Source organism: Podarcis cretensis (assembly GCF_951804945.1).
Source record: "Podarcis cretensis genome assembly, chromosome: 4".
Lineage (NCBI taxonomy): Eukaryota > Metazoa > Chordata > Lepidosauria > Squamata > Lacertidae > Podarcis > Podarcis cretensis.
In genome coordinates, this window is record NC_137173.1 from 28030429 (window position 1) to 28052192 (window position 21764).

Here is a 21764-nt window from a genome sequence, read left to right on the forward strand (position 1 = left end):
TGCAGCCAGGGGAAAACACAAAAGAATGGCACAAAGGAAGGCTGGTGGGGTGTGTGGCCCTGGGGCCAGATAGAGAGGCCTGGAAGGGCCATGTTTGGCCCTTGGGCCTAAGGTTCCCCACCCTTGGTCTACTGTGATCAGCAGCAGCTCTAGTGTACTGGGCAGAGGTGTTTCCTGGCTCTGCTCTGCTCTGAGATTGGCAGTGTCTGTTACTAATGGTGGGAACTTCTGCTTTGCCATCTTCGGATAATTGGAGAAAGAGCAAAAAACCAGCAAATGCTTTTTGTTGACACAGAACACCTTTTCCGGGTGTTTTATTTAAATAAAAAAATTGTCCTTGGCATTATTTTTCAACTGGGAAATATCAAAATATTCACAAACTATACCCCAACTTCTTCATTCCCAGATGTGATGGCTAATAACAGCAGCAGCAGCAACAACAACTGGTCTTTTTTTAAAGAAAACCTTCAACTTTTAAAAAACGATACTTGCCTGTAGCCATGTAGCCTCGAAGGATTTAAATTATATCGTGTTTTCTTTGTCCTGGCAACCTGTATTACAAATAGGACACATGAATAATTTACAAATGGAAATCTCAGCAATATAATATAAAGCTATACAATGTCAGACAGGCATTTATTGCTGAGAGATAAATGTTTGTTATTATTATCCTTCACATAGGTAATGTTCCCAGAATTCAGAGCAAGGCTAGAAAAAATATTGTGATTCCTACATTTTTAAAAATAATGACTTCGTAGAACAACTCTGCCATAAGAAATGCTGTGTCCAGCAAGTAAGCTATAGAATCTCAATCATAGAAAATTATCATGTGAGAATTATTCTTTCAGGGCTAATAAATTCATTTTTTTGGATGTGCTTGATTTCAAAATTATAATGAGTGCTATAAAAGGATATTTAACAGACATGCCCTGTGAGTCTATATATGTTTACTCAGAAGCAAATTTTATCTGTCTCAACGGGACACGGGACTAAGAAACTGTGCATTACATCCATTGCTCAATGAGATTTAGGCCCAAGTAAAAGACCTAGATCCAACTTCTCAAGCAACACATGAGTTCCTTCAAAGAGTGATAAACAAACAAACAATCTCACCGGGCATGTCCAAACGTAGGTCTTTGCACTCCAATCAGAACGCTGTCTTACAGGGGAAAGTATGGTAAATTGCTATAGTTTAAATGGACTGGCATGACATCAAGACAGTCTGGGGAAGGGATTTGACATTCAGGGCGTCTTGAGGTTGCTAAAATTAAAATAGCACAATCTGTTGTAGCGGTATGTGTTGTTTTGAAAATTATTGAAAAGTAAAGTCAACAGATTATATTCCTCCATATAAAATGTTTCCATGTTATGTGGCGGTAATATTTCATTTCTGTTGACTACACAGTTATCTCCAGGTACATTGAACTTGTCATTTGAAAAACAGTTAAATTTCTTGATGGAAACCCTTGGTTCATTTCACTTCTAAGACATTGAATTACACAATGAATCAGTGCAGATGTCCTTCAGCTATATATAGTTATAATTAGAAGATGGATTTTGTGCAGCATACATCAGGTAAGGAGGATATTTTCTGTATAAGTCTGTTTGAGGACTGCAGCCTTGAAATTCTTACGTAACTTTGTAATGGTGCTTGTTTTCTAATGGTTTGCATTATTTGTTTCCAGTTGAAAGGTAAAAACTGGTGTATCATTAGAATGTGTCTTAAAAGGCACTAATACAGTATTTACCAATATAAAATCTGTTTAACCATTTTACTGCATTGCTAATATAGGGGTTTCATTAATATTTTAACACCTGCTTGCTCTGTTTACAAGCTGTTGCTTGACAGTTAATGGCATTCTGTTTTCTGTGAAGAGGAAAAGTGCTTGAAACGTAATAAAGTGAGGAATGCATGCTGACCCTGATCCATTAAAAAACCACATGAAGCAAATGGCAAATCTCACTCATGCAGGATTGTTGCGATTGTTGGCACATCATCATACCGCGGTATGCCCCGTGGAGGACCTTAAGGTCCATAGATAGGAACACCCTAGAGGTCCTGGGCCCTAAGGAAGTCAGATTAGCCTCAACCAAAGCCAGGGCCTTTTCAACACTGGCTCCAGCCTGGTGGAATGCTCTGTCTCATGAGACCAGGGCCCTGCAGGGTCTGATTTCTTTCCGCAGGGCCTGTAAGACAGAGTTGTTCTGCCTGGCCTTTGTCTTGGAATCAACTTGATCCCCTCCCCCTCTTTCCTTTTTCCTTCTGTAATGGAACTCCTATTTGGGGACTTCCCCGGCTTTTTTCTGGTCCACGTAGGACCAGTCTGCATAGTTGGCCTTGGTGAAGATTTGACATTTTCATCCTCAAAATGTTTTTGATTTGAGTTTCTACTGAAATGAGGCTGCATTTTAATGTTGTACTTAATCTTGTTTTTAAGTTGTATTTTGAGCAATTGTTTTTACCTGAAGTTAGCTGCCCCGAGCCCGGTCTTGCCTGGGGAGGGCGGGGTATAAATAAAAGTTGTTGTTGTTGTTATATCATAATATTTTTTTTCTGTTACCAAATATTTAAAGTGTTAAAGTGTTAAAGAAAGTTGGCTTTAAAAAACACAGTCCTGTGCATGTATACTCACAAGTCCATCCTACTGAGTTCAATGGGAGTTACTTCAAAGTAAATGTGCATAGGATTGCAGTTCTAACAGCATAAAAAAGTACAAGGTTAAATCCCCACCACAACAACTAATTGTTATGGCTGCTGCTTTCAAGGGGCAACATTATCTGTCTGTTGCAGTTTTAACCTTCATGAAATGTTATTAAAGTATCTGTTTTTAACTGGGGGGTTTTATTATTATCCTCGCTGTTTAATTTTCTGAGCTTTTGCTCAGACTATAATACTATTTAAAATCCATGAATTATTTTCCCTTAAGTGATAAGTTTAAAAATGTATTCTATAGTTCTCCTTAGAGAACTGAATAGCCTGAAGATGTTTGCTATATTTATCGCTCTTCCTAGATGGGATGGTGTGTTTGGAAAGTATGTATAGTGTTTGCAGCAGAATATCTTAAGTTTTTAAGTGTGTGCAGAACAAGTTATTTTCTAAATGAATTAATGTTGATTAACCACAGCTTCTGGGTCTGTATGCAATAGTTTAAAATGGCATTTTGATTACCATTTCACGTGTGTATGCATTAAAAAGAAATTCATCTCTAAAGACTTCTTAGTCAATGCTTACAACAAAATAAACACTCATTTTTTTGTTTTTCGTCTAGGAATACTGCTCTGGAAACCATTCCTAAATGAACCAGGTAACCATGATTTTTGGTAATTCCTTTCCAAGCTGCACCATTAACGTGGAATGGAACCTTAGCACCCTGACTAGAAGTTTGACAGGTAACTACTACATAAGAAAAGTGGTTGCGTGTATGTCTCAAGGAAAGCGAAAAACATAAACTGGTAAAAGTTGCTGCATGTTGAAAATTTGTGTGGACATGAATAATGTGAAGGTTATCTTGTTAAAAGGGTTGTAGCTAAATATTTATTGGAGTTTTGTAGAGGTTGTACCTTCTAACCTAAGCACAGCTAGCTGTAATTAGTTTATTGTTGATTTAGTAAGCCCTCAGCATGAAAGTCTGACTTAGGAAGTGGTAAAATGTCATAAGCCCCACTGCATTTCACAAGATTTGCGCTAGTCTTTGTTGCCAGATCTAAACAAACAAAAACAGCTGGAACAGAACAGCATAGAGTTCATGCTCCAGGTTGTCTATGATGGATTTGATCCTCAGCAGAGATACCCAGAGGCGAAGCCAATTTTAAAGTGGATCAAATACGGCTTGGGGCTTCCTTGGATTCTTGGGGCGCAATGAATGCTAAAACTGAGCCAGCAAGGCCCTTCTTAGGCCCTTAATTATGTCCAGCCGCCATTTAACACAAGTGAGTTACGCCTTGATATTTTTCAGAGACCCGAGTATGCAGTCTTTGTTTATGTTCATTAAAAATCAATGGGAGGCCTTGAGGACGCTGGCTGTTTTTTCTCTCCTGCCTTAAGATTGCACAAGACAGAAGTCAGCCCACACCTGAATTAGCTTCCCCTGAATTCCCTTCTCCTGTCAGGTTCTGTTCGGCCTCACTTCATTGAGCATTAACGGGCATGTCTTGTGCCCGGGAGATGAGGGAGGTGACTCTTCCCGGCGCCTGTTTTGAGAGCACCCAAGCAGGCGGGTCGTGAGGCGGGTCAGGGGGCGCCCTGGGGTGGGGGCTGCGGGTCTCCACACACACACACAGCCCAAGCTGCCCCGGTGAAGGAAGAAGAAGCCCCTGAGCAGCCGTCGAAGAAGAGCCGAGGCGCAGCTCCAGACGGTTGGCGTCGGTTATCTTGAGGAGGAGAAGCGAGCGGCGGCCGTTTCGGCCCGCGAGATGGCGCCGCTGAGCCTCCAACTCTTTCCCTCTCTCTCTCCCTCTCTCTCTCTCCCCTCACAGGCTTCCCGGCGCCCGGTTCTGCTGGGCGGCGATACCTCCTCTGAGGCCGCTCGGAGTCGCCTCCGCTCCTGCCAGCAGAGGCGGAACAGCGGCCAGTGGCGAAGTCCCGGGAAGAGAGGACGGGCTCCCCGCCGCGAGGAACAGGAGTGGAGCCGAAGCTGCTGCTGCTGCCGCCTCCTGCTCCTCCTCCTCCTCGCCATGCCCCGCGCTTTAGCCGCCTGCCTTTTCCTGCTCCCGCTCTGCGCCCGGGGTGAGTGGGGCGGACGGAGAGGGGACATTTTGTGGCGCGCGGACGGCGGTTGGGAGGAGACGCCGCGGCGCCGCTTCCCCTCTCGGGCAGGCGGGGGAAAGAGAGGTCGAGAAGCAGCCGCCGCCGCCGCCGCCGCCGAGCCGCCCTGTGGCTGCCCGCCGCCGCGTCGTGAGGGGAACCGGATACGCGAGGGAGCCTCTCTGCCCCGCTTCCTTGAAGTTTGTTCGTGGGATGGGCGGGCGTCCCCTTCGCGTGTAGTCGAGCGGCAGCCGCTCCGTCCGTCCGTTTCCCTCTCCCTTCAAGATTTAAACCGCTGCCGTCGCCGCACAGAGACAGCCCTGAGAAAGCGCTTGTTTTCCTGAGGTGGCGCTGGCGGTGGGTGGGCGCTGAGCCCCGGGCGAAAGAGCCCGAGCAGCTCATCTTCAGAAGGGCAGCCGCAAACCCCGGGGGGGGGGGGGAGAGCCTTGTGGCACCGACGGCACGGCTTGGTGTGGCAGAAGCGGCTTTCGTGGGCTAAGGTAGCCCGCCGTTGCCTCGGAGGAAGCGGCGTTTTAAATCCACAGAAAGCTCCTACCAATAGGTCAGGAACCTTATTTTTTTTTGGGGGGGGGGGGGTTGTGTGGGGCGCTGCCGAGAAAGCTCATGGCATAAGACGGCACAGAGCATAATAAGATCGCCACCTTCTGCGTTAGGGAGATTTAGTCCAAGGCAAACAGCCAAGCCGTTCCCGATTCCACCTGTAAAGCCAGCAATAGTGGGCTATTATAGGGCAGGTATTTTCAACCTGTTCGGACTCACTTTTAATCCGACCGTGTGTTTGGGGACCCATTTCTTCACCCTTTTGCCATATATTTGCATGGGAGTGGTAGTGCTCCTGTTGCGACCCCCCCTCAACCCACTAGCCTAGATCAGTGGGCTAGGGAAAAATCCACCCTTTTAGCTGTGTTTCTGAGCATGACAGGGTGCATGAAGGCTTCACTCCTTAAAACACTGAAAGGTCTAAGGTCTGCCAGAACACAGCTGGGCTGTTTTTATTCCCCCTGAGGAAATGTGCACTGAGTAGTTTGCTTGTATTTAAAAGGGTGGCTGATTAATATGTGTTAAGTGATGGGGAGTGTGTGCTGACGATGGTGTTCACAAAGAAGGACCTTTAACCATTATACTGATCCGCTGATAAAAATTACTGCTTCCCAGTGAGCTACATCAATTCCCCTTTCTAATTCCTCCTCACTGGAACTGGTTTTTCAAAGGAGGACCTTCTGATTGAATTGGCTGCACCTTCCATTTATTTGTTTAATATCCTGCCTTTTCCCCAGAACCAGAACTTAAGGCGGCCCACAAAAATTAAAATAACACGGATAAAACATAGTTAGCTAAAAACATATATGAAGATAATAGTTAAAAAATAACTAAACTGTGATGGAATTAAAACAGTGTGGAAAAAATCTATTAAAATATAAATATTTAAAACAGCCCAGCACTATTGAGAGCCCTTTCCTTAAAAGCAGTTCTCAAAGCATGTTGGAATAAAACAGTCTTCACCTGCCAGTGGAAGATCAACAAGGAGAGAGCCAGTTTAGAACTCCCTAGACAGAGAGGCTAAAGCCTGGGAGCAGCCCATGAGAAGGCTGCACACCCACAGAATGTGCTGTGAGGATGGTGGGACTGAGAGAAGGGCTTCCTCAGAAGTTCTCAGAGCCTGGACAGGTTTGTATAGCAGAAACCCTTATAGGGCTTTATAGGTCATAACTAGCACTTTGAATTGTGCCCAGATATAGATTGGGAGCCAGTGGAGCTGTTAAAGCAAGGGGAGTTATACTTCATTTTCAGCTGCGGAAGCTAGCTGGGGCTATACGTATACAACAGCCTAGCGAAGGAGCCTGCTTCATGAGCAAGAGGGAAGCCCCAGCTGATGCAGCATCTCTGCCTCAGTGACAAAATGTCAAGCCAAGATAACAAGTGAGTTAAGCATGCAGTTAGAATGACAGGAGCAGTGTGGGAGCTATCCAGTATATTTTACAGAATGTCTCATGCACAATTATGTGCCTATTGGATAGAAGTCATGATTGCGTACTCAGTGCAATGAACTCCTGGCCCTTAGGGAACAAGTTCATTCCCTTCAGGCCAAGGTAGCAGAACTGGAGAAGCTGAGAGAGACAGGTTGGTGGATGAAACTCTTGTAGATGCCATAGTTGCATCCTGTTCCCAGGGTAGCAACCCCTTTGCTGCCATGGAGAATGAGAGTCTTGAGGAAGGAGAGCATCTCTCTGAGGAAGAGGGAACAGTAATTTAGAATGGATGTCATTTTGGGAGATGAGTAGTTTTCCTCTTGTGTCAAGGATAGTCCTCCAAGTTGGAGGTTGGGTGATCCTGGTAGTGCCTGATTAAATCATTAGGGGTGCAGATAGTTAGTTTTGTGATGGGCATGCTGACTACATGTCAACTTGCCTGACTAAAAGGAGCAGACTCTTCCTCAGAATTGCTATGGGTGATGATACTAGGCCCTAAGAGTAATTTACTACCTGACCAAATGGTCCAGGGTGATGGAGAATGAAATCAATGAGGCAACCAAATGAGGATGTGTTTTAGTAATGGGTCACTTCAGTTATTTTCACATAGACTGGGTTCATATGTTTTCCAGTGATGACAAAGAGCTAAATTTTCTAAGTACTGTTAATGATCACGCCCTACAGCAGTTGGTCCTGTAACTGACCAGAGGGATGTCACCCAGGACCTGGGGCAAGATGTGTTGTTGAACTGATTAGGAACAGTAACCACAGTGCTATCAAATTCAATATGTATGTAAGAAAATTGGAACACAATCACATTTGACTTAAAAAGATGAAACTTCCCAAAAATGAGGAGATTGGTAAAAAGGAAAGGGAAAGGGAAGATAGATGTCTCTAGAATGCTTGAGGGTTGTTCACCACAACAGAAGTTCAGTCTGATTGCATCTTTCTTGACTGCAGGTCAAGAAAGGTACCACCAGGGACAAGCGGAGTAAAGGAAGCTGTTGAAGGCAAAAAGGTCTTCACAGCAGTCTTTGCATCTGTATTCACAGTGGAATATACAATTAGTCTCTAGGATTAGCCTTTGTGCCAGAGGACTGGAAGTGGCATCAATTTTTAAAAAGGCATCCAAAGAAGATCTGGGCAAGTCTGTTGTGGGAAAACTGGCAGAAAGTGTTATTAAAGATAGAATTACCAACCATGTAGTATAACAGGTCTTGCTGAAGCAGAACTGGTATGGCATCTGCAAGGATGTCTTCTCTCACTAACCTTTTAGAGTTCTTTGAGAGTCAAAAAGCATATACATGGAAATGATTCAGTCAACAGTGTGTATTTTGACTTTCAAAAAGCTTTTGATAGTTCCGCACGAAAGACACTTGAGTAAGCTTAGCTGTCATTGAATATGAGGAAATCACCAGTTATGGATCAGTAACTGCTTTAAAGAACAGGAAGCAGAGAGTAGGAATAAATGGCCAGTTCTTCCAATGGAGGGATATAGAGATTGAGACCTTTGTTTTTTAATTTGCTATCCTAAGTGATTTAGAGTTAGGGGTGAGCAGTTAGGTAGTCAAGCTTGCTAATGATACCAAATTGTTTATGGTGGTTAAAGCAAAAAAGGGATTGATAGGAAATCTCAAAGGATCTCTCCAAACTGGGTGCAATATGGCAAATGTGTTTCAGTGAATACAAGTGTAAAGTGTGAACCAGCTGTGATTGCCCAGGAATGAGATCTTAGCGGTGGAGAGCTCAATTAAGGTGTTGACCTAGTGTGTGACAGCTGTAAAAAAGGCAACTTCCTAGCTAGGGGAAAGGGCTGAAAATAAAACTGTTGATATCTTAGTGCCATTATACAAACCTATGGTAAGACCACACTTGGAATACTGTGTATACTTGTGGTCATCTCATGAGATACCATAGAGCTGGAAAAGGTTTGTAAAAGGGCAACCATATGAGGAAAGGTTATATTATTATTATTATTATTTATTTATTTATTTATTTATACCCCGCCCATCTGGCTGGGCCTCTCCTGCCACTCTGGGCGGCTTCTATAGAAGCCAAAAATACAGTAAAATATCACTCGTTAAAAACTTCCCTGAACAGGGCTGCCTTAAGATGTCTTCTGAATGTTAGGTAGTTGTTTATCGCTTTGACATCTGCTGGAAGGGCGTTCCACAGGGCAGGCGCCACTACTGAGAAGGCCCTCTGCCTGGTTCCCTGTAGCTTTGCTTCTCGCAATGAGGGAACCGCCAGAAGGCCCTCGGCGCTGGACCTCAGCGTCCGGGCAGAACAATGGGGGTGGAGACGCTCTTTCAGATATACTGGAATGAGGCCGTTTAGGGCTTTAAAGGTCAGCACCAACACTTTGAATTGTGCTCGGAAACGTACTGGGAGGTCTGGGAGCCAATGTAGGTCTTTCAAGACCGGTGTTATATGGTCTCGGCGGCCGCCCCCAGTCACCAGTCTAGCTGCCGCATTCTGGATTAGTTGTAGTTTCCGAGTCACCTTCAAAGGTAGCCCCACGTAGAGTGCATTGCAGTAGTCCAAGCGGGAGATAACCAGAGCATGCACCACTCTGGCGAGACAGTCCGCAGGCAGATAGGGTCTCAGCCTACGTACCAGATGGAGCTGGTAAACAGCTGCCCTGGACACAGATTTGACCTGTGCCACCATGGACAGCTGTGAGTCCAAAATGACTCCCAGGCTGCACACCTGGTCCTTCAGGGGCACAGTTACCCCATTCAGGACCAGGGAATCCTCCACACCTGCCCGCCTCCTGTCCCCCCAAAACAGTACTTCTGTCTTGTCAGGATTCAACCTCAATCTGTTAGCCGCCATCCATCCTCCAACCGCCTCCAGACACTCACACAGGACCTTCACCGCCTTCACTGGTTCTGATTTAAAAGAGAGGTAGAGCTGGGTATCATCCACATACTGATGAACACCCAGCCCAAAAATCCTGATGATCTCTCCCAGCAGCTGCATGTAAATGTTGAAAAGCATGGGGGAGAGGACAGAACCCTGAGGCACCCCACAAGTGAGAGCCCAGGGGTCTGAACACTCATCCCCTACCACCACTTTCTGAACACGGCCCAGGAGGAAGGAGCGGAACCACTGTATGACAGTGCCCCCAGCTCCCAGCCCCTCAAGACGGTCCAGAAGGATGTTATGGTCGAGGGTATCAAACGCCGCTGAGAGATCCAGCAGAACTAGGAAACAGCTCTCACCTTTGTCCCTAGCCCGCCGGAGATCATCAGCCAGTGCGACCAAGGCAGTTTCAGTCCCATGATGAGGCCTGAATCCCGACTGGAAGGGATCCAAATGGTCCACTTCTTCCAGGCGTGCCTGGAGTTGTTCAGCAACCGCTTGCTCAATCACCTTGCCCAAGAATGGAAGATTTGAGACTGGGCGATAGTTGGCCATTGTGGCCGCATCTAAAGATGGTTTTTTAAGAAGCGGTTTAATAACCGCCTCTTTCAGCGGGTCTGGGAAGGCTCCCTCACGGAGGGAAGCATTCACCACCCCACGAAGCCCATCGCCCAGTCCTTCCCGGCTAGCTTTTATAAGCCAGGATGGGCAAGGATCCAGGAGACAGGTGGTTGGTTTCACTCGTCCAAGCAGCCTGTCCACATCCTCGGAGGTAACAGATTGGAATTGATCCCACTCAACTTGACTAGACAAAACTCTAGCACTCTCCCGCCCCGGCCCTGCTCCCACGGTGGAATCTACTTCTTCCCGAATCTGAGCGATTTTATCTGCAAAAAACTTTGCAAAATCATTGCAGGAGAACATGTGGCCCATACTGGGCCCCGATGTTGCAGGTGGTTCCGCTAAATTGTGAACCACCTGAAAAAGTCTCCTGCTGCTGTTTTCTGCAGATGCAATAGAGGCGGTGAAGAAATTCTTCTTCGCCGTCGCTATCGCCACTTGGTAGGCTCGACGTTGAGCTCTAACCTGTGTCTGGTCAGATTCGGAATGAGTTATCCGCCACCGGCGCTCTAGCCGTCTCAACGATTGTTTCATTGCCCTCAGATCTGTGGAAAACCACGGGGCTGTCCGGGCTCCATGCAATCGGAGAGGGCGCTTCGGAGCCAAACAGTCAATAGCCCTGGTTAACTCCACATTCCAGCGGGCCACCAGGGAATCAGCTGAAAGGCCATCAACATGGGATAAAGCATCCCCTACCACTCTCTGGAAACCATTTGGATCCATTAAGTGGCAGGGGCGGACCATCCGAATTGGTCCCACCTCCCTGCAAAGGGGATGGGTCGCAGAGAAGTCCAGTTGCACCAGGAAGTGATCTGACCATAGCACTTCTTTCGTTTCGCTTTTACTTAGTGTCAGATCACCAACATCCATAGAGGTAAACACCAGGTCCAAGGCATGTCCGCGGCTATGGGTTGGGCCAGACTTATTCAGGGACAGCCCCATGGAGGCCATGCTTTCCACGAAGTGCCGAGTGGCCCCTTGTAAGGTCGTGTCGGCATGGATCTTATAATCCCCTAGGACGACCAAGCTAGGTGTCTCCAGGAGAACATCCGCCACGACCTGAAGCAGCTCGGGCAGGGAATCCTTGGTGCAGCGGGGAGGTCGGTACACCAAAAGGAATCCTGTACTGCCCCTATTGCCCAACTTCCAGAACATGCACTCGGAAAACTGGGTCTTCCCAGTAGGACGCCTGGTGCAAACTAATGACTTCCTAAAAATCACTGCAACCCCCCCTCCCCACCCACATGACCTGGGTTGCTGTGCGTAAGAGAAACCTGGTGGACAAGCAGCGGCAAGGACAGGCCCATCTGCTTCATCCAACCAAGTCTCTGTTACACATGCCAGGTCAAGTCCTCCATCCATGATCAAGTCATGGATGGCAGTGGTCTTATGAATCATTGACCTGGCATTGCACAGCAGCACCTTCAGGTCATGTGGGTATCCCTTGCTGATTCTAATATCCATCCGGTCAGGACCATACCCGGAGGCAGGAATAGTCCTCAGACAACGACTAAACCTGCCCCCTCTGTAATGACATGGTCTGGTCTTAGCGTAACTCCTCCTACCCGTGATCACTGAGATCGGTTGTCCCAGTGCATCCCCCCCTGTGGAACATGCCCCAGCCATTTTGTGGGCTGGGGCCCACTCCCCGGCAGCCCTGACCCCTCCCCTTAAGAACAAAATAACACCTTAAACAAAACCAATAAAGCAATACAAACAAAAAACTGTAAAAATTACAAAAACATCAAAATCAAAAAAATTCCCCAAGCCCAACCAAACATCCATCCCACCCCCACCCCCCACATACAAAAAATCCAAAAGAAATTTTTAAAAACATTTTAAAAACACTCTGTGCCCCTCCGGCAGTAACAGCAACTGCCCTAGTGAGGCCTGTCAGGCCCCGCCCTGGGCCAGGTGGTAAGTGGCAAGAGCAGGGCCCTCAGGCACTTACTCAGGGGAGTCCTCCCGGGCAGCAAGCAGCAAGCAGTCCTTGTGAGGCTTCAGGCCCCGCCCCAGGCCAGATGGTAAGTGGTACAGGTTACAATGTTTGGTTCTTTTTAGTTTAGAAAAAAGTACAGTAAAGGGGGGGGGGCATGTTAGCAGGAATAAGCAAACAGTATACATGATACGCAGGAAGTAGAAAAGGAGAACTCTTTCACTTATATTGCTAGAACTCGGGGCCATCCAATGAAGCTGATTGATGGAAGATTCAGGACAGACCAAAGAAAATACTTATTTACATAGTACATGGTAAAAACTATGGAATTCCTGCCACATGATGTAGTGATGTCCGCTAGCTTGGGTTGGCTTTAAAAGGGAATCAGACAAATTCATGGTGGATAAAGCTATCAGTGGCTGCTAGTCATTATTACTATGTTCTACCTCCATTGTTGGAGTCAGTATGCCTCTGTATACCAGTTTCTGGGAATCACAAATAGGGAGAGTGTGATTGAGCTCATGTACTGCTTGTGGCCTTCCCTAGACATCTGGTTGAGCATTGTGAAAACAGGATGCTGAACATGACAAGCCTTTGACCTAGCTCCACAGGTCTTTTCTTATGTTCCTAACACCCTTGGCTATTTAGAATCATTGGACACAAATTACTGACAGGTGTTTGAGCAAAAAGGGTTCTTGTGCCCTTTTCAGTGTGGATCAAATCACACATTGCTCTTTTCCTAGATGCTGAAGTGAAAACCATAGTATTACATGTGGCATCAACTGATTAATTCTCCCCTAGCATATGTTACACACAGAGATTGCATGTGGCATTAATCCATGGCATTCATATGTGAAGTATGAATATGATATAATATTTAGATTTCTGAGTTTAGTTCTTTCAATTCAGTTATAGTGCTAGCAGATCTTTTTTGGCTAGGTTACAGGCTGTTGCAGTTTTGTGCAGCAGCAGTCAGGAGAATTGATATTAAAACTTCACAGTAAAAGAATGATTTATTTTGCTGTTTTACTGCTCCTGGCTGCCTCTGTATCAAAGATCTTGAACTTTCTGAGTAATAACAGCAGGGAAGAAGTAAATTGTGAAAATATATCAGTAATAGGTTTTGGGTGTTGTGAAAGTAGATTAAAAAATGTACTACTGGACAGGCAGGTGAGCTTTCATTAAATGATAAATGCCATAGAATCTCCCAAGATTGCATTTGTAAAAATCAGAATTCCAGCTATAGGGAATAAAAATAAATTAAAATTTTGGAGCAAATACTTTGCAGTCCCAGTTTGCCTGACTCATTATAGGAAAGAAAAGTGTCTGCAGATGAACAGATTCTATGTTATGGGCATTCTCAAATTTTGTATTTTTTATTTTATTTTATTTTTTGTCTTAAGGGTTCAATCCTATACCAGCTTACTTGGGACTAAGCCCCATTGAACTCAGGGAGACTTTGAGTGTATAGGATTAAGCTGTAAATTAAGAAGCTCCTCTCTATATTTGGACATCTATCTGGCTGGATAACCCCATGTTCTGGTAGACAATAAGAAAGAAAAGGAGCAGGGTATGCTTTCTTAAGTTAAGAGGTTTTTCTTTCTTTTTCTCTCTTTCTTTCTTTAAAAATATTGCCATTATTAGGTCTGCAGCACCAAGGAATGGAAGTGCTGATGCAAAGGTCTTTTCATTAGTGGTATCTCAGTCTATTTATAACGTTTATATCCTGCCCTTCAAAAAGATTTCTCCCAGGGTGTCTGCATTCTTAAAGCAAGAAATACCAGGTAATGCAGTTTTCACACATGAAACACCCTTCCCAGAGAGATACACTAGGCTTGGTATCTTCAACCTTTTCAGACCCAGGACCCAATTTTAACTGAAACATGCATTTAGGGACCCATTTCTTAATCTTTTACTATATAGTTGCACGGTGGCAGTGCTCCTGTTGCAAACCTACTAGTGGGTCCTGATCCACCAGCTGAAGACTAGGCTGTCCAGCACCTCAGTTGCAAATGGGTTCAAATTTGTCAGCAGCAGCTGTTGTAGGTAGATGCTTTCTAAAACAGTATTAATATTTCTTAAAACTTTTGACTAAAGGCAACTAATACATTTTAAACAATAAAAATAATAAAATCATGAACCTCTTGTATAAGATTTCATCCCTGCAGCAGAAGGCAGAGTTCTTTCTAGAACTTTGCACTGGGTCAGCTATTCTGATCCTTTTGGGAGTAATTTTGATAAGCATGGGAATTGTGGCAGTCTTCATGTGGCTTGTGCTTGTTGGTTGCATTGAAGTAATATGTCTGATACTTGAACAGTTCTGTTTCAGAGTGCATCCTTTCGAGCAGGGGTTAGTACCTCTGCCCCTGTCCGTTCTGAAGAGGCCCGCTGCCCTATAGCCAAAGTTTTGAGCAGAGCCTCTCAGAGGAATGGTAGGCAGATAGTAAGGATGGTGCATACTCATCCATGACATCTTCAGAGCAGCCGCCCTTCCAATATAACAAAAGTGACTTACTGATACGTGGTTTTTCTGCTTGTAATTTTCTTTCTTTGCATGCATCATCATGACATTGCTGAGACATGCCTTTCCTCGTTCTAACAGACTAACTCTTCTGGTGTATTGTGATATTACATTACTTTTTAGCAGAGAGATCTGCAATCCAGCCTGCAGTTGATAAAGGTGAAGACTAAAAAGGTTGTGCAAAACACTTCAGTGAGATACAGGAAGGCGAACTGGTCACCTCAGTCACCTTAGCTGGTCTGGCATTAGTATTTGTTAGAGCTGTATTGTGTGTGAACTGGACTCTCAAGTAAGAAAGGTTCTATTTATTAAGAAATGCCACCTGTACATTGTCTTAAAACAAGAATTTAATAGAAATGTTTTTGAATGTTTGAGTGGTATGATAGCAGCCTTTTCGTTTCAAAGGAGAATGTTTAAAACAGCTTTTCTCTGTCACTGCAGAATGAGACTGTATTATAGTCTTCTTCTGGTACTTACAAGATGGCACTTTGAAAATGATTTTTTACTTATTGAACATTGAAAAGTAGTTTTCATTTCCCTTTCCATCTCCTAGTGGCATTTCCCACCCCAGTTCCTGCACTGAAAATAGCTTAAGCATAAAAAGGGAAAAAAAACTTACTGGAAATGGCTGAGCTTAAAGCATTATCCGTCGGTGGGTGAAAATTGGCAAGGCTGATCTCTACTTTTGATTCTTATTTCTATTTCTGCTATCTGATGAAACAGACAGCATATGAGTAAAAGTGGAGACAGGTTTAAATGCAGCACATCTGTAAGGAATGTTTTCCTTTATCTTTAGCTGCATGTTATCTGCTGGTATCAGAATGGCTGCTGATACTTTGCTAGTTAAGGTAAGGATTTCTCCCTAACAGCATGTATTTAGCTATTCTGTGTTGTGCTGCATTAAGCAGCTAGTGTTGTCAGCTGATAAAATCCAAATTACAGCTTCCATATACATCTCGAAAACAGGGATAAGTAAGAAAAACTCAAATTTGTTGTTTTTCAAGGCTGGTCCCCAAGCATAAATTAAGATTCAAGGGCTCCTGCCCATGGAAGATGCTTTTGCCTGAATTTTGAGGACCACCCATTTCCGCTCAGCCCTTGTACCATGTCAGCTGATTCACCAGGAATCCTAACCTCTGGGAGAGGCTTTTTAGTGGGGGATGATGGGGGAAGGAGAAGGCAGGAATGCCAGGTTCTGCATGCTCCCTTCCATGAACTTTCCTTTGGGTTCTAAGGCCCACTGCTCAGACTGAATGCCAGTTGTTGAGGAACACAAACAGGAGGGTTCCTGTAGGCATCTGGGTCTCCATTGTGGGAACAGATAGGCCTTGTCTGATCCAGCAGGGCTGGTCTTATGTTATTATTATCTTATGGAAGACATTCATCGAAAGGAAGGTTGATGTACTGTGGGTATTAGTTTAGAGTATTCTTGCAGCAGATTGCACCCTCTGTTTACAATCTGCAATCAACTGACATGTCTGTGAACCTCAAATTTTAAATACATTTCATAAAATTTATATACTGCTATTTGATTGTACAACAATTGCCTGGAATCAGACGTTAAAATATTACTTATTTGAAATTACTACTTCCTTTTATTGAGTCCTGGAGTATGTGTTGTGAAGCTGGACCTAATAAAGGGGAACTGGTTTACTGCTTGATTGTAAAAAAAAAAAAGCCCCCAGAGTGGTTGAAAAAATATATGTGGGTAGAGTATCTTCTTCAGATTTTAGACACCCCTAGTGTTGAATGAAGTGCTGCACTACAATTGTCAAAGGATTTTTGATCCAGCAGAGGCGTCTGCTAATGGAAGGAGAGGGAAGCTGTCTTCCACCAATTTGCACTACAGACCTTTGCTCTAGAGCAGTGGTTCCCAATTTGTGGTCTGTGGACCCCAGGGGGTAAGTGTAACCCACCCAGGGGGTCTATGGCACATACCAGTCAACTGTCCAGGCCATCCCATTGTGTGTGTTTTTTTGCTGTGCTGTTGCATGCATGGGAGAATGGCGCTGCCAAATGTGTAAGACTGTGGCTGAATGTGTGACTTGCACAAGATTGTGATGCCCAAAAGGCATGTTTTTGGTCACTGTGTTCTAGTGTAGGTCACGTGACTTATACAGGAGTGTGACCCAGAAGACACATGGCCTGGTTTCTCACTGGGGTATGTTGAAGGGTGTGTTGGGACCATACACATAACAGCAATTACCACTGGAATATCAACATTTTCAAAAGTAGGGGGTCCGTGGCTTGACTTTTGAAAAACAGGGGATCCGTAGTACTTAGCTAATTGGGAACCACTGCTCTGGAGAATTAGGGGACTAGCTCTAGACTATTGCAGAAGGTTGTGCAGGCAAGGGGAAGGGGAATGTGACAAAATTTGCTGTTTGCATCTCTTCCACTACTAGAGGGCTCTGCTAGATCAGAGAGACTCCTTCCATTTGCAGAAAGGTGCAACTGGAAACAATGGGTGGTATTCAATCACATATTTTTAAGTGTAGACCCATTGAAATTAATGGATTCAGGTTAGTCATATTCATGAAGTAGGTCTATTTTGAGTCAACCTGTAGGGTTTTTTCCTCATTCCTGACAAAAGCAGGGGCAAGTGCTTCACTGGTAAGTCATTTGCTTAAATGGAACTGGTAATTTCAAATATACGAAATAAATAAATACAATTCCCTCTATTTCCAGTGTTCAAGCTTGAATGCATTTATGTATTTAGCCATTATGGCACCACTCATGCACAAGAGGGCAGTATCAACAGGACTATTAAAACAGCTGGACTATTAAAATCTTCGGGAAAAGCCACTGGAAATGACCTAATAAGAACTGAATGTGTTCTGTGGCCTGTTGGGTGATGGTGGAAAATTGAATAGGAGGGGAAATGAATGGAGTGCCCTAAAAGACAACATGGCTAACTATCTGGAACACTTAACAGGAGCACTCTGTATTGGATTTTTTTTGTTACACTGGTGTGTAATATTTGTGAATTTAATCCCTGAACTGCTGATGATTTAGTAAAATATTTGAAACATCTCAGACTATTTCAGTTCTAAAACTGGGCTCATTTGCCAAGCGGACAGAAGCTTCCACCTCAACAATCTTCAAATATTTTTATTGTTAATTAGGTAGAACTCCGAGTTTGAAAGGCTGAAAACAGGTGCCTATTTTAGGAAGTAACAACTATTTGGGGTCAATATTTTGGATTTTTTGCTTTGAATATATCTTACTGAAATTTGGAAGAGAATACAAAGATTAATACCAGATCAGATCAGAAAGAAAAAGGGAAAAACAAGATGACAAGAAAAGAAGAAAGGGGAAAAAAGAAAGAAAGGAAAAAGAAGAGAAAAAGAGAACTTCAAATTCTTCATCTGTCACCCATATGTAGAAAATTATTCAACACATCCACTCCAAGATAACTCCCAACAAATCTACCAATATTATTTTCGATCATAAAATGGGTCAATATTTGAATCCAAACATTGGAGCAGCAAGTGTGAGAATTGCTCTGGGCTTATAGTTAAAGGAATGACAGATAAGTACTGTCTGAAACAAGGAGGAAAAGGCCCACAAGTTCTTATTGAAAAGTTGTCACATGCAAGATGGAGCAAGCTTGTTTTCTTCTGCTCCAGTGGGTAGGACCCGAACCAATAGCTTCAACATATAAGAAACAAGATTCTGACTAAACACCAGGAAGAATTTTCTGACAGTAGGAGCTGTTCAACAGTGGAATGAACTTCATCGGAAGGTGGCAGACTCTTCTTCCTTTTAAAGCAGAGGTTGGATGGCTGTCATAGATGCTTTAGTTGAGATTCCTGTTGCACTAGATCAGGGGTCGGCAACCTAAGGCCCATGGGCCACAAGCGGCCCATGGAGGTCATTTAACTGGCCCATGGACCCCCGCTGCCTGCTCGGGGACCTCCGCTGCCCGCTCAGCCGGCTCCTGTGCGCCACGCTAAACCAGCGCAGAGCAGAGCGGGGACTGGTTTCCCATTGGCTGCAGGAAGCTGCACACGCCTCCTCCGTGCCGGAAGGAGCGCTGGAAATAGCATTTGTGCATGTGTGCACACACACACACTCGGACCCACCGTGGTGTCTGCAGGACTGAACCAGCCCAAGCCACAAAAACTTTGCCAACCCCTGGACAAGGGACTCTGAGTCCCTTCCAACTTTAAAATTCTATGATTCAAACCTGGCAAGCTACAGTCTTTTACCCAGTTACCTGGGAACAAGCCCCACTGAACTCAAGTGATACGCGCTGCTTTCTATATGTAAATAAGATTGTGCTTTGAGAGGGAGAAGTTATAAATAATTCCTTACAGGATTTTTCTGTATTGTGGAGTGGAAAAAAGTTGTCCTCCTATGCAGACTAGTATGTGATCCTTGATTTGTTTCAGGGTTCATGTGTATTAATATTTTATAAATTATAGACTCTGTGCTTGCATGAGATATTTAAACGTTATGATGAGCCAGGCAGCATTTCTGCTGCATATTTTAATTCACATCTCCCTATGTGGCCTCTCACCTGCGTGCAAAGGCAAGGAACTGTGAATACCATGTTTATGTAGAGGCTTTGCACTGAAATACATTTTGCAATGTAATATATTATTTTCTAAGTAATACAAGGTTTGTACAAAACAGCATTTGTGTGTTGACCTTGAAAATAGAGGCCATAGAGGTGCCTTGCAGTTTACATGTGCAAAGTGTTTAATTTGTTAAGTTCAAAACACAATTAAGACTCTTTTAACCTTATTCAAAGCTTGTTAACTCTGAAGTAAGTCCCATTTATTTTTAGTATGACTGAACAGTAAGTGTATTTAGGATTGCACCCCTAAATTCTAAAATAGCATTTCAAATTATTTCATGGTAGATAGAATTAAGGTGTAACGAATGTGCTTGGGTGGTAATTGACAGGATATGGAGGCTTTCCACATGATCTCCTGAGTTTCGTTTCTCTGCTCCTATTATCTAAACTGCTTTCTTACTCTATTTAGGTATAATTTGTTAAAACCAAAATGAGCAACCTACTGAGTTATACCATAACATTGTTGAGAGACATCTAGGAGGTCTTTGTATTTCCAAGTTTGACTTTAGAGATGTGTACTGGGGCTAGGTATCTACTTATTGTAAGTGTAGAACCTTGATTTCTCTTAGACTGTTTAATTGCTAATATTTTTATTTCATTTGATGATGGTGATGATGTTGTTATTATTATATTTCCTCACAAAAGTGACCCCAAGCTATTTACAAAGACATTCAGAGGCGTGAATATTGACATTTGTTTTCAGTAGTGATGGTGGCTTTAGCGTGTAGTGACTGTTAGGTAGCTTTTTACTTCATTTTAAAGGACAGATTTATGTGGGATGTCAGCATTGTGAATCTTTTATATGGAATTACTTATTTGTCAGGCATAATATAAACTGTGACAGATCTGTTATAGATTTGCTCCCAGAATGCTTAAAGGCACAGCAACCATATGCTGATAATTTCTGATAAATTGACATACTGTATTGAGACACAAGTTATATTTTTATGCATAGTATATATCTTAAATATGAATAATAAAGTATGAAAGCTTATATTGCGCCTGTCTTCATGGCTACAAAAAGCTATAGCATGAAACTAGTAAGTTATGGTGGGACGTGGGTGACACTGTGGGTTAAATCACAGAGCCTAGGGCTTGCTGATCAGAAGGTTGGCAGTTCGAATCCTGCGACGGGGTGAGCTCCTGTTGCTCGGTCCCTGCTCCTGCCAACCTAGCAGTTCGAAAGTACATCAAAGCGCAAGTAGATAAATAGGTACCGCTCCAGCGGGAAGGTAAACGGCATTTCTGTGCGCTGCTCTGGTTCGCCACAAGCGGCTTAGTTATGCTGGCCACATGACCCGGAAGCTGTACGCCGGCTCCCTTGGCCAATAAAACGAGATGAGCGCCACAACCCCAGAGTCAGCCACGACTGGACCTAATGGTCAGGGGTCCCTTTGCCCTTTACCTAATAAGTTATGGTGCAGAGGAAGAGCAAGTGTGGGCTGCTTTCTGTGTCTAGCAACTTCCATCCAGCAATCTAATCTCTCTTGCTTTCAGTCAGCTGGGAAAGTGTTAGCAGTTATCCCCAGGCTCTAGTCTAAACACCTTTTTTTTTTAATTACTTGCCCACCCTCTTCATCATACTTTTGACTCCTGCCTCTTTATCCATCATTTGGAGAGCAATATTGGGAACAGCTGTAATTACCATGGAAAGAGGACCCAGACCAGCCAAATATGCTAAGGGGGGGATATAAGAGCAGACACTTACTAAATATTTCTGTTCTTCTCTCTTGATCAGTCTCCTGTAATGCTGAAATTGTCTGATACACAACAGCAGGAATTTACGCAGAACATTTCTGAAGTTGCTTTGGAGATCTTTCAGAAGTTAAAAAATGGTCCCTACTTATTTAGCATGTTAATAAATTTAAAGGATACCAAACTTGAAATGGTTAATTCCCCAAAGAACTTTTCTGCATAACACAGCTCATCCCTTTCATGGACTCCATTCTCACTAAAATCAACCTATCACCACTGTTAATTCTCAGACTGTTACTAGTCAGTGAGTTGCAGTGTGCATGCAAATCCCTTTCCAAACACTGAGGATGAATATAGTGGAGAATCAAGCACTTCTCAGAGCAGATGGCTCCTTTCCTCGTGCATGTTAATATTATGTCGTTGGCCATTCTCTCCTCATGGATACAGGCTGAAGATTGCATTCAGTATTTTAAAAGTCGGGTGGGAAAGAAAGAAACATAGCAGGTAAACAATTATGGGGATGGGGGCAGAATCAACCAGTTGGCTAGTAGCCTTATCTTACATGAATTTGTCTAATCCTCTTAAAGTCATTCAGGTTGGTGGCCTGTCCCTTGTGGGAGGGAATTCTATAGTTTGTGTTGTGAGGAAAAAGTACTTTTCTTTGTCTGTCCTGAATCTTCCAAGGTTCAGCTTCATGACCCCCGAGCTCTAGCATTATGAGAGGAGAAAAATATTCCGCTATTTGCTTTCTTCACACTATGCATTATCATATACAACTCAAGCATGCAGTGGGCCTGCTAGAGGGTTTT

The 21764-nt window shown here is 43.9% G+C and overlaps 2 protein-coding genes across 9 annotated transcripts in view; one reads left to right on the top strand and one right to left on the bottom strand.

The window, feature by feature from the left end:
• HSPH1 (heat shock protein family H (Hsp110) member 1) overlaps window positions 1-4676 on the bottom strand; it is a gene marked incomplete at its 5' end in the record, with an annotated part of 42108 nt that extends 37432 nt beyond the window's left edge. For both annotated transcript variants that reach the window (XM_079973552.1, XM_079973551.1), the window contains 2 exons: window positions 493-551; window positions 4512-4676. In XM_079973552.1, the coding sequence (XP_079829678.1) occupies window positions 493-551; window positions 4512-4676 (224 nt within the window). The remainder of the gene's footprint in view (window positions 1-492; window positions 552-4511) is intronic.
• B3GLCT (beta 3-glucosyltransferase) overlaps window positions 4579-21764 on the top strand; it is an 81413-nt gene continuing 64227 nt past the window's right edge. For 2 of the 7 annotated variants that reach the window (XM_079973863.1, XM_079973867.1), the window contains exon 1: window positions 4966-5306. Coding sequence is in view for 2 of the 7 variants with exons in the window: in XM_079973861.1 (XP_079829987.1) it covers window positions 6346-6433 (88 nt within the window). In the remaining 5 variants the exon portion in view is untranslated. Of the gene's footprint in view, window positions 4727-4789; window positions 4945-4965; window positions 5307-5350; window positions 6434-6556; window positions 6686-21764 lie in introns of those variants that run through there. The other 5 variants (XM_079973864.1, XM_079973862.1, XM_079973866.1 and 2 more) reach the window with 5 other exon arrangements.